Raw genomic sequence first — 15,266 nt, 5'->3', positions numbered from 1 at the left:
CATGGCTCCTTCTAAGCTCCCTAGTGCCACCATGTTCCCCTCTGCCTGCCCTCACTTAAATGGCACTCCTTTTAGAAAACATTCCAAGGTCCAGCTGGAATAATTACTTCCTTTTCATAAAGTAGGTTTTATCTTTATTATGACATTTTGTTTGGCAATGTAAAGTGTCACACTTATAAAATTTCTGCTTGCTTGTAAAATTCTAAACAACTTTGAAATCAGAACAGTAATTTATTAATATTGTACCCTATAATTCTTTATATACGGTATTTAATAGATGTGTGCTGAGTATTAAATAAATTTTAAGTAAAATATTAAATTCCATGAATGAAACTGAACTCTTAAAAAGCAACCTTCAAACTTTTGGAGTATAGCTTGCCAATAAATTGTAAAATCTTATAAACATTTAAGAGATTTAGATGAGCAAATATACTATGAGGGTCTAAGGAAATCAGTATTTCCATTTTTTTTTTTAAAAGATTTTATTTATTTATTTGACAGACAGAGATCACAAGTAGGCAGAGAGGCAGGCAGAGAGAGAGGGGCAAGCAGGCTCCCCGCTAAGCAAAGAGCCAGATGTGGGACTCAATCCCAGGACCCTGGGATCATGACCCGAGCCGAAGGCAGAGGCTTTAACCCACTGAGCCACCCAGGTGCCCCAGTATTTCAAGTTTTATGGCATGCTTACAATCTTAAGTAAAAGTGATGACAGGGTTAATTTAGCTTTTAAGTTAAATTAGAATTAGCATTTGCTGTTTCATGTAGTGATACGTTTATTAAAATTCATACACTACTCAAATGTGGGGTCCCTATTTCCTTTAAGCATGTAATGCAATTACACTTTTTTAATATTAATTTTGCTTCCTCCTTGGAAGGAAACGTGCTTATCTGTAAATTATATTCAAATTTGATTATGTCAATTTGCAGATGGCTTAATAAAGAAAAACAACTACATGCCAACTTTAATCTGACTCTTTGGGGCTTTTTGTAATTTCACTTAGGAAATAACACTTCCAGGGATGACTGGGTGGCTCAGTCGGTTAAACGACTCCCTTCGGCTTGGGTCATGATCCCAGGGTCCTGGGATCCAGTCCCACACTGGCCTCCTTGCTCAGCTGGCAGCCTGCTTCTCCCTCTGCCGGCTGCTCCCCCTGCTTGTGCTCTCTCTGACAAATAAATGAAATCTTAAAAAAGAAAGGAAAGAGAAAAAAAGAAAAAATACTTTCATACTTAACAAAATGAAAGAAAAAATTATATTGAAAAATATTCTATTCTTAATAGCTGTAATAGCATGAGAGTACAATAAAACAGATGAATGACTGATTTCCTGGTGGGAAAAGAAAATACAAGATGCTCAAATGAAAACTACCCAGCTTAAAAGCACTCAAGATCAAGAAGGTTGACAGAAAAAAAGGGAGAATCAGATGAAATGTTTATAGAAAGTAGGTTTTTGAGTTGGATAAAAATGACTTCTTTACAAAAGATACAGTGAATACTGGCAACTTCCTGCTTCATCTCACTGCTGTTTACCCTCTACCAGAAAGCCTTCTCTGAAACTTTTTGGCCAGGTAGGTGAACTTCTGCTAAGCTTCCATAATGACTATTATCATATTTACAACACTACCTTGTAATTATGATCATTACTAGTATTGTGAAAGCCTCCTTCATGCTCTCTGCTTCTACCCGTGTCCCATTCTAGCCAAAATGACCTTGTGTCTGATCCTGTGACTACTCTGGTAAAAATCCTCTATTGGTTTCTCATTTTACATGGAATAAAAAAGTTACAGTGTGGCCTAGAATGCTCTATGTGACCTTCACACCATTCATAGATCTTCAAAATTAACTACTTGACTTCATCTACTATTTTCCCCATTGCTCACACAACCCCATACTGGCCTCCTTGTTCATTAAATTTAACAAGCATGTTCCTACCTCTGGGCCTTTGCACTCATTACATCTTAGAACACTCTTCTCATATTCATCTCCTTTGGGTCTCTGACTGTCACCTCACTGTCCTATATGAGATAGCACTAGCTTTCTCTACTCCCAAGAGTACTTATTCCTTTTACCCAGTTTTATTTATTCTCCACTGTACTTATCACTATTGTATGATATACTAATGTATTTATTTGCAGTATCTTTTTCTACTAAATATAAAAGCCAGAGGCAAGAACTTTTCATTCAGTGTTATATATCCTGAGTGCCTGGCACACAGTTTAATAAATTCTTGTCAAATGAATGAATCATCTGTTAAATATATAAAAAAAAGATACTTAAAAAAGATTTTGAATCCTGAGATACTGTGTAGTTACTAATCTTTGGAAAACAGTAAATACTGAATAAATGTTTTTGAGTTACGAAGATAAAGAGTCAAATCTTGCACTGCAAATACATAAAAATGAGGAAGATAAAAATAAGTATCCACAGAATTACATCTTTGCACATACCTGTTTAAATTCTGAATCTTTCCCCAACATAACTTGAAGACTGTAAATAACTGGATCACCTTTCATTGGCTGTAAACATTCCCATGTAATTTCACAAATGTGGTCATTTATTTTCTCTATTTTGGGGGCTGTAGAGAACAAATACAAATACTTGATTTTTAACTTGGCACATCACATAGACTCTTTCAACAAACCTTTAAAACTCAGTTAAATACCTGGATTTTTGAGATTTGCAGAGACATGATTAATGGTTCACTCTTCCTATCTACAGACCATATAATCTACATGTGCTACAATGGTCAGATTGACTAAAAGATCTGCCAAGATAAGCACTGTTTTCATTGAGTTAGAAAGCCAAAAGGAGTTATCTCAGTTCTAAAACAACATTAATGGTGTTTCTAAGAGTATACCTAATATACGAAATTTTGTAATTTAAGAAATCTCTTAAATTGAAAAAGAAGTTGAAAAATACCCCTCATTGCTTGATATAAAACTGCTTCGCTCAATAGTGGGGTACAAAGGGTTAAAATCAGTAATAATCATAAGGCTAAGAGACATAACTGGACGATAAAACAGAAAGAGGACTCAGTAAAACTCCATCAACATTATTAGAAAAGTATTCAAGAACAGTCCTGCTAACTGTGGATCTGCTTAACAAATGACACATTTTAAGTACACGATCCAGGACACTGTACTAAATAGAAGTCTCTTTGATTTTTCTTCAGTGTGAGGAATGTCAGTGATTTTGGCTAAATATACAAATTCCAATCCTTGCCAGGGTCATTTTAAAATAAGAACCCCTCAAAAATTAATTTTAAAGATATCTGTATATACAAATGTGTGAATGTGTGTGCAAATTTGATTTAAAAAATTCAAGTTAACTAAGAAAGTATTTATGTTTTCCTTAACAGGCGACCTGGCATTCTCCCTGAAATCTGAATGAATGAAATATTAACAACTCAAAACAATTCAAGTTTATGATTTTATTCTTTAAGTAACAATAGCAGAAACTGCAAGTGACCCTATTAGAAACCAGCATCATCTATTCAAATTAGTATTTTTATGTTAGATTAAAAAGATTAGTGAAAAAATCCAGTACTTGTCTGAGTATCAATGAGCTAGATAAAATAGCTTTTATTATTGAGTGAAACTCTCAGTAGATGGGTTTGTCTATATAATTTCTTTTTTATAATTTAAATGTACACATACTGGATGATAAATTACAATAACAGCACATAAAGCTATTTATGAAGATGCACTTAAAATTAATTTATTATTAAAGAACATAATTTAAGGATGTATAACTTACCTTTCAAGGCAGCTGGGACAGATTTTGGAGTAGTAAAAATATATTCTTGGGAGAGAGGACCTTCCCCTGCTTCATTACAAGCTTGAATACAGAATTTGTAGGATGTTGACTCATTAAGTCTTTGTACTTTGTATGTATGACATGGACCTCTGTATAAGGATACAAACCTAAAATGGAAATGACTCTTGTTAAAAAAAAACCCTTAACTATCTTATGAAAAATACTCAAAACTATTTAAAAAGTACAGGTTGGACATTATTTAGCAATATAAGTTATTCATAGAATTCAATGCCAGGAATGCTTTGTCACTCCAAATAAGTCTATTTTTTATGAGATGATGAAAATCACAGGACTGGTAAATTTCCTAATTTGTCATGGTTTTCTGAAAAATTACTGCTGAATTTTGTGTCCGATCATAGTAACTTTTCATGCTTTTGGTAAAGCTTTGTCTCGAATTGCTATCTTTTAATGTTCATACATTTTTAAAGATACTCAGAATACCACAATTTTCATTAGTCTTAAGCATACAATTTGTTATATTTAAAAAAAGAGAACCCTCAATTTCTAGGCATAATTGCAGCTGATTTGTTGATGTCTTCTCGAGATTTACACAACAGTATGAAAGAATGTATAATTTGCCATATATTATCCACCTGAACTGTTCAATGGAAAGTTTGACTTCATATATGTTACCTGTAAGTTCAATTGTTCCCCAATACTTTTGGTTGGCTATTTTAAAGTTTTTGGAAATTGGGGAATGAGTAATGGAATGAATGCTCACATAGTTCTAATAGTCTGAAAACTGTAGTCAGGTTAAAAATGAAAAAAATAGTTAATGACCTGCAGTAACAATATTTTCAAGAAGCAGTAATTAGATAAGCCTTGCATTTTTAATCTCCCCATTTTTTTTTTTTTAAAGGATAGGAGTAAAAAACAACCACTACTGAAAAAGCTAAATAATGACAAAACCTGTGGTCAAGAACAGCTGAAATAGTATTAAGATATTGGGGCACCTGGGTGGCTCAGTGGGTTAAAGCCTCTGCCTTTGGCTCAGGTCATGATCCCAGGGTCCTGGGATCGAGTCCTGCTTTGGGCTCTCTGCTCAGCAGGGAGCCTGCTTCCTCTCTCTCTCTCTGCCTACCTCTCAGTCTACTTGTGATCTCTGTCAAATAAATAAATAAAATCTTATTTATTTATTTATTTATTTTTAAAAAGATTTTATTTATTTATTTGACAGAGAGAGATGCAAAGAGGCAGGCAGAGAGAGAGAAGAGGAAGCAGGCTCCCTGCTGAGCAGAGAGCCTGATGTGGGACTCGATCCCAGGACCCTGGGATCATGACCTGAGCTGAAGGCAACGGCTTAACCCACTGAGCCACCCACGCGCCCAAATAAATAAAATCTTTAACAAAAATAGAATTAAGATACTATCCCACAGCAAACGTAAGTAGTTGTGAAAAATCAAAGGGAAAGAGATTAACTACAGGTATTATTACCTTGATTTATTAACTTTCGACAGCAAACATAATATCATAGGTTTTATTTTTCACAGCCAGTAACTTACCATTCTCTAGGTGACAGCTAAACACTAATTAAGCTTAATGTTCTAGCCTATTAATATAATCTATATTTAATGGAATCTTTATTCTATTACACTTCAATCAAACATGAACTAGACCCATTTTTAGTAAACCTTCTTGCAATACCCTAAACGTAAATGCTACAAAGGGAATGAAAATAATTTAAGAATTCATCACTCAATGATATTAACATGTATTAAAGATAAATGGCTATACCAAAAATCTGTAGCAAGGCAAAGAATCTCCTTCTAGAAATAAGACTTTACAAAGTGAACATAAAATTCTGCCAACGGCAAAGGCTAATATTCATGGAGGCACAGATTTCAGAAAATGATCAATATTGTTTGCTCTGCATAATGCTCTTACTGGTGATACAGTATGCTTAATTTCATATGTTATTTTAAATATGTAAGTACCTCTGAGAGTACTTATGTACAAGTACCATGAATATTTCCATTACTGAATATTTGGCTAACATGCAAACACAGCACAAAAAACAAAGTGGGAAAACTTAGGGAAGAACTGCTAATAGCATTCTGAATCCGTAAGATACACAAATTGTTTCTCATAAGCTGAATGAAAAGTAGAAAAGTAAAATTTGAATTCTTAAACTATTAGAAGAATAACACCTGTGGAGGGTATATGACATTGTTTACATGGGATATAATGTCAGTAAACGGCCTCAGATTTGCATCTGAATAACTTATATTACACATACTTTGATTTATAATAAAAAATGATTTAGTGGGATAATATATGGCATGGATGTAATGAAAATGTAAAAGATGGCAGCAAAGACAAGAACCCAAGTAGCAAGGGGACTGGCTAATAATCAGAGAGTAAATAAACAAGATGTGACAGTGAGGAACTGAACTGTATTTACTGTGTGCAGGCCCTGTGACAGGGTGTGGTGGAAACTGAGACATAATCCCTACCCTCAAGGATCTCAGAGGCCTTAAACCAATCAATCATTTACTAACAAAACTGCCTCTGCGGGAAATAAAGGATGAAGAGGTTTGAGATTATGTTTCTTTTACCTGCATGAATAGAGTAAATGGATTAGGGAAGAAAGCCAAAGAATAGCCCACTTAATTTTTCTCTTGGCATCCCACTCACAAGTTATGAACAGGAAATTGTCACTATATCTTCTGGTGTTTTGAAAACAGCACATTTAAAATTATTTCTTATCAGAACTCTAATCTTGTTTTTGAAAACTAATTTTATTTACTTCTACTGTTAAAACTGATATGCCTAAGAAACTATATAAAGAAGCAATTAAGAACACCTACCTTCCATTCTTATCCTCCATCTGAAGGTGGTACTGAACAGAATCTGTTGACAGTGTTTTTGAGGTTCCTTCTCCCCATTTCAGCTTAAGGTTCTGGTGGCTGAAGGCAACACACTCCAGACGAGGTGGATCAGGAGGGAGGGGCTTAGTTTTTAATTTTATCATGTGGCTGAAAGGACCAGCTCCAAGGCTATTCAAGGCTTGAATTCGTATTCTAAGTGCCACATTAAGAAAAAAAAAATCAATTTATGATTATTCTATTTAAAGTTTCTCTCTGGATTAGGCAAAAATTAACATAGTTTGTAGAGTATACCTGTATGTTGTATCTGGTTGCAAATTGTCTATAATATAGCTTGTAACCTTTCCAACTGCTAAGGGCTGTTTATCTCCCAAGTCTATGCTGTAGGCAAGGATTTCTGAACCATGGTCACAAGGCTTTTCCCAGCTTATTGCAAGGCATGTAGAAGGTGAATAATGGGGATTTTCTATATCATCATCATTTATTTCTTGAAGACAAGTCACAATAGCAGGAACTGACGGTGGAGTCACACAGGCTACTACATCACTGAAAGGCCCTGCACCCACAATACTCAGAGCCTACAAATAAACAGAGCCCATAAATTAACAAAAACATGACCAACCAAATGTTCACAGAACACAAAACTCCAGCTAGAGCAGAAAGGCCCTGACCACCTTTACCTGGACTCTGCAATAATAGGTAGTTGCTGGTGAAAGTCCTTTTAATTCATAACTAAGACCGGGCCCACAGTAACACATCTGCATACTTCCTTCCACGCCTCCCCACTCCAATCGATATTCAGTGACATCAGTTCCATTACTCAAAGGGACCTTTAAATTAAGAAAGGGAAAAGGTCTTAAGTCTTGACATTGATTAAATGGGTTTTGGGCAAAAATGTTCTTTGCCTGAGCATATAAAAAACCAAATTGCTTTTGAATTTCTTTAAAATGTTTAAGTAGAATTAAAACTGTTCAATATTACATTTTTATTCATTAAGGTAACCTGAATGTAAGATTGGCCAAAAAATATTAATATATATTGGCCAACAAAATAAAACTGTTTTCAATTAGAAGTCAAAATATGGCTGAATCACTTCAGAAAGAGAATTTTAAGTAAATATTCTTCAAAATAATCCTATCAAGTAATATAAATGTTAAATCATGTAAGGACATTTTCTTTGTTAAATTTCAAAGGAAACTGAAAATGTAATTATCATTACTGATAATTACTATATACAATAAACAAGTGGAGATGATAAATATAAGAGAAATAGTATTATACTGATACCTACAAATGTTTGTTCTTAACATTAAACTCACCAGTGGCTAAATACCTCAGTAATGAGACACAGCCTTTGAAAAAAATACGAAGCACATCATGAACACGAAACTATATACTTGTAACGCATATATACCTTACTTAAATGCTTTGAAGAGAAAAAAAAATCCACTTTTACCACATGAATTTTACAGGACTTAACCGTTTGCATAATTTAGGAAATTAAATGAAGAGGATCTCTATTCTTTTATATGAACTATTCTAATCATTTAAAGTAAGTCAATGGGAATTACAATACCTCCCAATTTACTTGGGCACAAGTTGCAGATCTGCATGTAACCTGAGGAGGCTTGCATTGATCTGGTGGTCCAGGGGCTGTAGTAATATCACACTTTTCTGAAAATGGTCCAAACTAGAAAAAAAAATATAGCCAGTGTTTTCATTTTTTACACACTGATTGCATAGCTCTCCATAAATATTCATAAAAATAAGTAAGTACATTATCCATCTTCTTTAAGACTAACTGGTCATAACTCCAAAAGCATTCACAGAAAAGAAAAAGATTTAATGATCATGGAAGTCACTGTGGGGTGTTTTAAAGTTTTGATATTTTGTGTTTTCTTCTGCTCTTTTTCCTTCATGAACTGCTTCTGTAAGAAGGGCAGGGAATCAGGGAATTAGGAATGTGGAATGAGTCAGAAGAAATTATATGAGTAAAGACAAGGATGACAATTAAAGGTATGGGAGGTGGTAGGCATAAATTATATCTTAAAATTTAGAATAGTTTTTTTTTTTTTTAAGATTTTATTTATTTGAGAGAGAGAGAGAGAGAGAACACATAGGAGGACAGCAGGAGGAAAGGCAGAGGGAGAGGAGGAGGCAGGCCCTCCACTAAGCACGGAGCTGGATGTATGGCTTGGTCCCAGGACCCTGGGATCATGACCTGAGCCAAAGGCAGATGCTTAACCAACTGAGCCACCCAGGTGCCCCAAAATTTAGAACAGTTTTAAAAAGAGTCTAAAATATATATTCTCTGGAAATGCAGAAAGCAAATATTAATTTGACAAATTATCAGAATCCTGAAAATACAGATTAAGTACACTAGTATTAAAGAGGCTATCCCAGTGTATTGCAGCCTTGTTGAGGTTGACAAGATGTTGACTTCAGACAGGAAACAATGACTTATGTTAGAACTGCCAACAAAGTATTGACATAAGAAATTTTAAAGTAAGTTTACAGATACAAATACTGAAATCAGTTGGAGAATGGGACTAAAATATAGTTCACTAAAATATGAAATAATGGGAGAGACTTGTCAGTTTAATTTTGTGGAACTGTAATTACAGAATAAGAAAACAGAATGTTACTTAATTGAGATAAACTACTGCTTTGTCCTTAGAGAACCTGCTTTAATGTAGAGGTATGTCCTGGTTGAGTGGAAAAGGCTTTGGCTCTGGAGTCTGACAGCCCCGAGTCTGTGGCTTATTTCTGTCACTACTTATTTGTGTGACTGTGGGCAAGGTATTTAGCTTTTCTGAGCCCTAACCTCCTTAGCTGTAAAATGTAGATATCACCTATTTTGTCCATTTTATGGAGTTGTACAAATACATAGCTAATACTTTTTAAAAAGCCCCACAAAACAAAAAATGCTTAAGTTTTTTTTTTCCTTAGGTAAAAATCACCTGAAAGTAAATGCTGATATAATCAGTCTTAAAAAACACAATTATTATTCTAAGTATTTCATCTTATGGTCTTGTTTCTACTCTTTAACTTACTAAAAGTAAAACCTCCTACTAGTACCACTGACTGGAAAGGCAAACTTCAGCCCAGCTGAAGTCCAGAGTGTCACGAATTATAAGTGGGGTTTGAAAATATGGAGATTCTAGAACAATTAAGTTACTGTATACACTGACCTTTCTCTTCCTTATCGATATAGGCTTATTAAAAACTGTAAAATTTGGGTGGCTCAGTTGGTAGAGTGGCCAACTCTTGATTTTGGCTCAGGTCATGAACTCAGGGTCCTGAGATCCAGCTCTGTGTTCAGCAGGCTCTGTTTGTCCTCCCTCTGCCTTCCCCTGCTTTCTATCTTCCTCTACCAATTCCCCCATGCCCTCTCTCTCTCTAAAATAGCTAAGTAAATCTTAAAAAAACAAAAACAAAACAAAACAAAAAACAACTGTAAACTTTGGAATCACATATTGAAAGCAAAATGGCTAACTAATGGGTGCAATCATATATGTCATATGAAATACCACTGTGATTATAATTCAATCAACAGTCTTCCTACCCCCATTTTGTTAGCTGCGTGCAATCTGAAGCTGTAAGTCTTTCCAGGAAGAAGGTTGCTCACTGTACATTCTACTTCAGAACCTTGGTAAACTTCTCTTGGTTCATCTTTTTCTACAGGAGACATTTCTACACCATAGCAGAAAATGGGTGATCCACCATCGACCAGAGGGGGTCCTAAAGGTGCAAAGATTTATGTAGTTTAACAAAAGGAGTATATTTAGTACTAACTTAATAAAAATTTATTACCAAAATGGAAATTACCCCATCGTAACTGTATTTCTTTTGCTTTGGGTCTACCCTGTAATCTGGGAGGGAGGCATGGGCCAGGAGGCACAGCTGGAGTCTGCACAAGTAAAGATTCAGATACCTGCCAAAACAAAAGCAATAACAAAACAAAAATGCCCCAACCAAATAATCAGACTGCTTTTGTTAAAGGAAAATAACGTGAACATAAAGACTGTGCCAATAATTTGAAATTCTACTTGACTTTCAACTGAAAAGAAATAAAGTTCTAAATAAAATAAAAACCCAATTAAATCATTAAAATTCTAACTTTATAGAGATAAAGACAAGTTCTATGTGACTATTATACACAAAGAAAGTTACCAGAACACCCCCCCAAAACTCTTCCTTTTCGTCTTTTCATAATTAAACAACAACAGCAAAACAACCTTCAACAATCCTAACGGACATTATTTTTGACTCTGTCCAAATGGATTCACAAATCTCTTCTAAAGAAGGATGTTTTAACATTCTGTAAATACTGTTTGCTATGTTTTCAGGAGATTTAGACTGTTTTGCTTACTTTACAGTATACTGTATTTTTAACCTACATACTAATATGTATATATAATCTTTCCTTTCCTCCTAAAAATAATTTAAAAATTAGGTAAGATTTTCCAAGTATTTGGTATCTCCAGGTATTTAGTATTATTTTAGTTTCTATACTATCTAAAAATATATATTTTTTTATTTTAAAAGACTTCTCTTAAAAATACTGACACACAGTGCCATATTCCTTATCTGCACTGTATTAGTTTTCTTTCTAAGCATAAAAAATATCTGATCATTACCTTATTCAGAAAGGTATCTTATATAGAATGCTATAATGCTGAATCAGAAAATTAGAGGCTCTTTTGGGGTACAGTGGATTTCCTTTTTTAAATCCAAGAAGATTTTATTAGATAAAATGAAGCAATTGGATCCCAGGGCCTGTGGGCAGGACCTGCACTCAGTTTCATAATATTCACATTTTCAACGCAATACTTATAAATTTATTTTTAAAAAACGTACCTTCAAAAAAAGAGGTACCTTTATTGCATCAAATTCCATTTGAAAAATATTAATATGTGTGCTCCATGAACACATGCTTGGTTAAATTCATTAAAAAAGAAAAATCACTCCTATTAAAAAACATACCTCTCCAGAACATTACAAATATTTCATATATAATCAATGGCACACTGAGTCCATTTTGGTTAGTGGATCTCTAATAATAACTAAGAACTTTTCTGCAACAAGTAAATATCAGAATCTGTGTTTAAACAGTAAATTCTATTTTATGGTTTGTCCTGATACACATAATTTATGAAGCAATCACTCTACAATTATTTCTATCTCTGTTAGGTATGGTTATTAAGCATCATCCTAAAATTTATCTTTATCAATTTTTCTGCAACATTTTTGTGTATTTGTTTTTCCAAAACTAAACACTAACCAGTCAATACATATTCACTGAATATGGATTATCAGCCAAGTACTATTTGTAGAAATCCTGGTCACTATAAAATTAATCACCTGGGTTACAGAAATTACTTTGGATACATTTCAAATTTTGAGGCAGCATCTGGTGATCCCATCTTATATGACCCAAACTTGAAAAAAAATCTACATGTAAGTTATTACCGCACTCTGTCCTCCATCGCTGATGCAGTAAACTCGTAAACGATAGAAACAACCTGGATTCAGTCGATCACAAAGATGTTCTCTAGTAGCTCCACTGTATATCATATCCCATTTGTTTCCTGTAAGGTGAAGAATTATGTTCAATCAGCCACAAGGTAATGTTTAATGTTCTGGTATCACAGACATAGCAGTTATCCTAGCTTCACTAAGTTAAGTGTTTATGTAATTTGTCAGAAACTATTTAAACTTGTTTCGAATTTCCTGGAGATGATCTAATTTTATTTTACAGCTTCCTAGACAAATCTGTAAGCCTTTGTTGAAATGAAATATCTCTGTAACTCTGTACAAACTTTGGTTTACATTCATAATTTGCTTTTAATTAAGCATTTTAAATGTGTTTAATGGTCCAGTAATGACATAACACACAAAGAATAGAAAGAACAAATAACATAGGAAGTTTAGCCTTAATTAAAAGACATTATTTTGCAGGAAACAGTTCATTGCATAGAAATAAAGACTGTTAAATGTGTAATTCAAAAACAAAGTTCACAAGGCACAAAAAATATTACTAAAACTAGAACAACGTAAGTTAAATTTTACAAGATAATTTTTCTCTGATATGTCTGGTTATAAATCTAACTGAATACACCTTCAGAAGACTTTTTAGTTCAGATATACTGGAACTGAGCAAAGCAAACAAATGAGAGAGGAAATAAAATATAAATGTAAATTTAATAATATAGGTGTTCAGCAGTCTTAGAGATTATAACTTAAAGTGGATCATAACAGGCAAAATACTAACTGCTATAAACAAAGGAAAAATAAAAAGTGAAAGAAAAGAGATCATATAAAATGCAAAGTCATGAAGAGCAGAGGCAGACTGGTATAAATAGAATAAGTCTATTAATTTTTTTTTTTTGAAGATTTTATTCATTTGTCAGAGAGAGAGAGCACGCACGTGCTGAGAGAGCAACAGGCAGAGGGAGAGGGAGAAGCAGGTTCCCTGCTGAGCAAGGAGTTCAATGCAGGACTCGATCCCAGGACCCTGGGATCATGACCTGAGCTGAAGGCAGATGCTTAACTGACTGAGCCACCCAGGTATCTCTAAATCTATGAATTTTTAATAGTTATTCTTACCATTAGAACCTTCTGCCATCTCCACTACATATTTATTGATGGCTGCACCTCCATTGTCTTTTGGTGGGTCTATCCAAAAAAGTAAAAAGTAGTATTAGGCAAAGTACATATAATTAAACAGTGACAGAAATCCTAATAAACAGAATACCAAACCTCAGACTGTTAAAAAAAGAGAATCACCTGTAATGCTTTTTTAATTAGTACCAGCATTTTAAGTGGTGTATAAACAAACTATAGAAATGATCCCTGAAAGTATAGTCTTGTATAAACAGATGTTCAATAAATGTTTTATTTTTTTTTTCAAGTTTTATTTATTTAACAATCTCCACACCCAATTGTGGGGCTCGTTTGGGGCTTGAATCAGGACTGTGTGAGATCAAGACTTGCATGCTCTTCTGACTGAGCCAGACAGGCACTCCAACAAATGTTTGTTCTAAGTGAATAAGTGATTTTCAATTTTCATGAGCGCTAGGATGACCCAAGTAACTTTTTAACCTATAATTTCAGTAATCATTCATTTCACATAGTGCTACCTCTGCTCGTAGTCTTACTGCAGGTTCCAAGTTCTTCCTATAACAAATATGAACTCTGTATTTGTGTGCGTGCAAAGTTTTCCACAAAAAAAGATATCCAAACAATGAATGAGTCTCACATTTCCTATTGAACTTGCTTGAGCTAACACATGTACCCAACTATCCTAAGAATTATCTTAATATTCAAATCATTTTAATCAAATAGAAAAGTAATGATGTACAAATATGCATATCTTACCCCAAGTTATTTTAAAACTGTGTGAATGTATCTTTCCTTTAACTGAAGGCTTCACAGGTACTCCTGGTTTATCAGGGCATGTAGTAAATTCTACTACTTCACTTGGATTACTTTTACCTTCTGAGTTGTAAGCAATAACCTGTGACATAAAAAAACCAAAGACTTAAAACAATATTTGATACCTAATGATAATGACTTAATGAACAAAGTGTTGAGAGATAAATAAGATCAATCAAATTATAAAGGCAAGTTTTCAGACTGTGATGGCTTGGTATGTGAGAACTGCTTGTCTTCAACAGGGACTCAGCATATATGAAGAATATTTAGGTATAATCCCCTGTTAGAGTCAGTTCTGGGAATATAAAGAAGTTTACATCTAAAGTTTTGATACTAATCAAGAATCATCATAGGAATAAGCTATAATCTGATGATACTTGATAGGCTTTGGGCTTGATTTACTTATTCTTTTACTATTCTTTGAGTTTTAAAAAGATGTCCACAAATTCTCTGAATTTCCTTTATTCATGTGAAGACAATCCTCTTACCTTTGAATTGTTCTTAATAACTTGCTTCTAATATAATGTAACAGAAAGGAGTATGTGTGGCTTCCCTCTACAAAAATCCATTTGCTGATGAACTAAAGCTTCTGACCAAAAGTCAGAGAGGAACTGAGGGCTAACAAGCAACTTGAGTGAACTTGGGAGCAAATCCTCCAGCCCCAGTCAAGCCTTCAGATGACTGCAGCCTAGCTGGCATCTTGACTATAACCTCACATAAAACCTTCATGAGACCCACTCAGCTAAGCTGGTCCTGAATTCCTGACCCGCAGACCCAATACTTGTTTTTTTTTCAAGTTATTAAGTGGCACAGCAATAAACACAATTCATATCTAAGTATTTTGATATCTGACTTTAGAAATTCAATATATATTTTTACCTTATCTTGTCTACTGAACTTAAAGCTCCTGAAATAAAATATCCAACTTGATATGATTTTCTCTTTTCTAAACCTGCTCCATCTTTGCTCTTTCTCATCAGCAAAAAGTCTACCTAGTTGCTCAAGTCATCTACCTACTTCTCAAGTCAAAAATCTAAGAAACATCCTTGATTCTTCCTTTTCTAAACCTACAACTTCATTCTATTAGCAAATCCTGTCAAGTCTACCTCTACTTTTCTGTTTTCTGCTACTACTACCACCTTAGTCAAGGCTTCTTTTATTCTATCTTTTCTGAATAACTACAATATA

At 34.1% G+C, this 15,266-nt stretch overlaps 1 protein-coding gene and 1 pseudogene across 6 annotated transcripts in view; both read right to left on the bottom strand.

Annotated features, from left to right (window-relative positions):
• The window catches only part of FNDC3A (fibronectin type III domain containing 3A), a 180,659-nt gene that overhangs the window by 8,298 nt on the left and 157,095 nt on the right, over positions 1 to 15,266 (bottom strand). For all 6 annotated transcript variants that reach the window (XM_032314193.1, XM_032314190.1, XM_032314192.1 and 3 more), the window contains 11 exons: positions 14,022 to 14,160; positions 13,251 to 13,319; positions 12,114 to 12,232; positions 10,470 to 10,575; positions 10,207 to 10,382; positions 8,218 to 8,331; positions 7,322 to 7,471; positions 6,936 to 7,219; positions 6,624 to 6,836; positions 3,757 to 3,923; positions 2,448 to 2,575 (listed from right to left, as the gene is read on the bottom strand). In XM_032314193.1, coding sequence (XP_032170084.1) covers positions 2,448 to 2,575; positions 3,757 to 3,923; positions 6,624 to 6,836; positions 6,936 to 7,219; positions 7,322 to 7,471; positions 8,218 to 8,331; positions 10,207 to 10,382; positions 10,470 to 10,575; positions 12,114 to 12,232; positions 13,251 to 13,319; positions 14,022 to 14,160 — 1,665 coding nt within the window. The remainder of the gene's footprint in view (positions 1 to 2,447; positions 2,576 to 3,756; positions 3,924 to 6,623; positions 6,837 to 6,935; positions 7,220 to 7,321; positions 7,472 to 8,217; positions 8,332 to 10,206; positions 10,383 to 10,469; positions 10,576 to 12,113; positions 12,233 to 13,250; positions 13,320 to 14,021; positions 14,161 to 15,266) is intronic.
• On the bottom strand, positions 13,405 to 13,512 carry LOC116574678 (annotated as a pseudogene).

Source organism: Mustela erminea, chromosome 15, assembly GCF_009829155.1.
Source record: "Mustela erminea isolate mMusErm1 chromosome 15, mMusErm1.Pri, whole genome shotgun sequence".
Lineage (NCBI taxonomy): Eukaryota > Metazoa > Chordata > Mammalia > Carnivora > Mustelidae > Mustela > Mustela erminea.
This window is presented reverse-complemented; position numbering and strand designations above follow the sequence as displayed.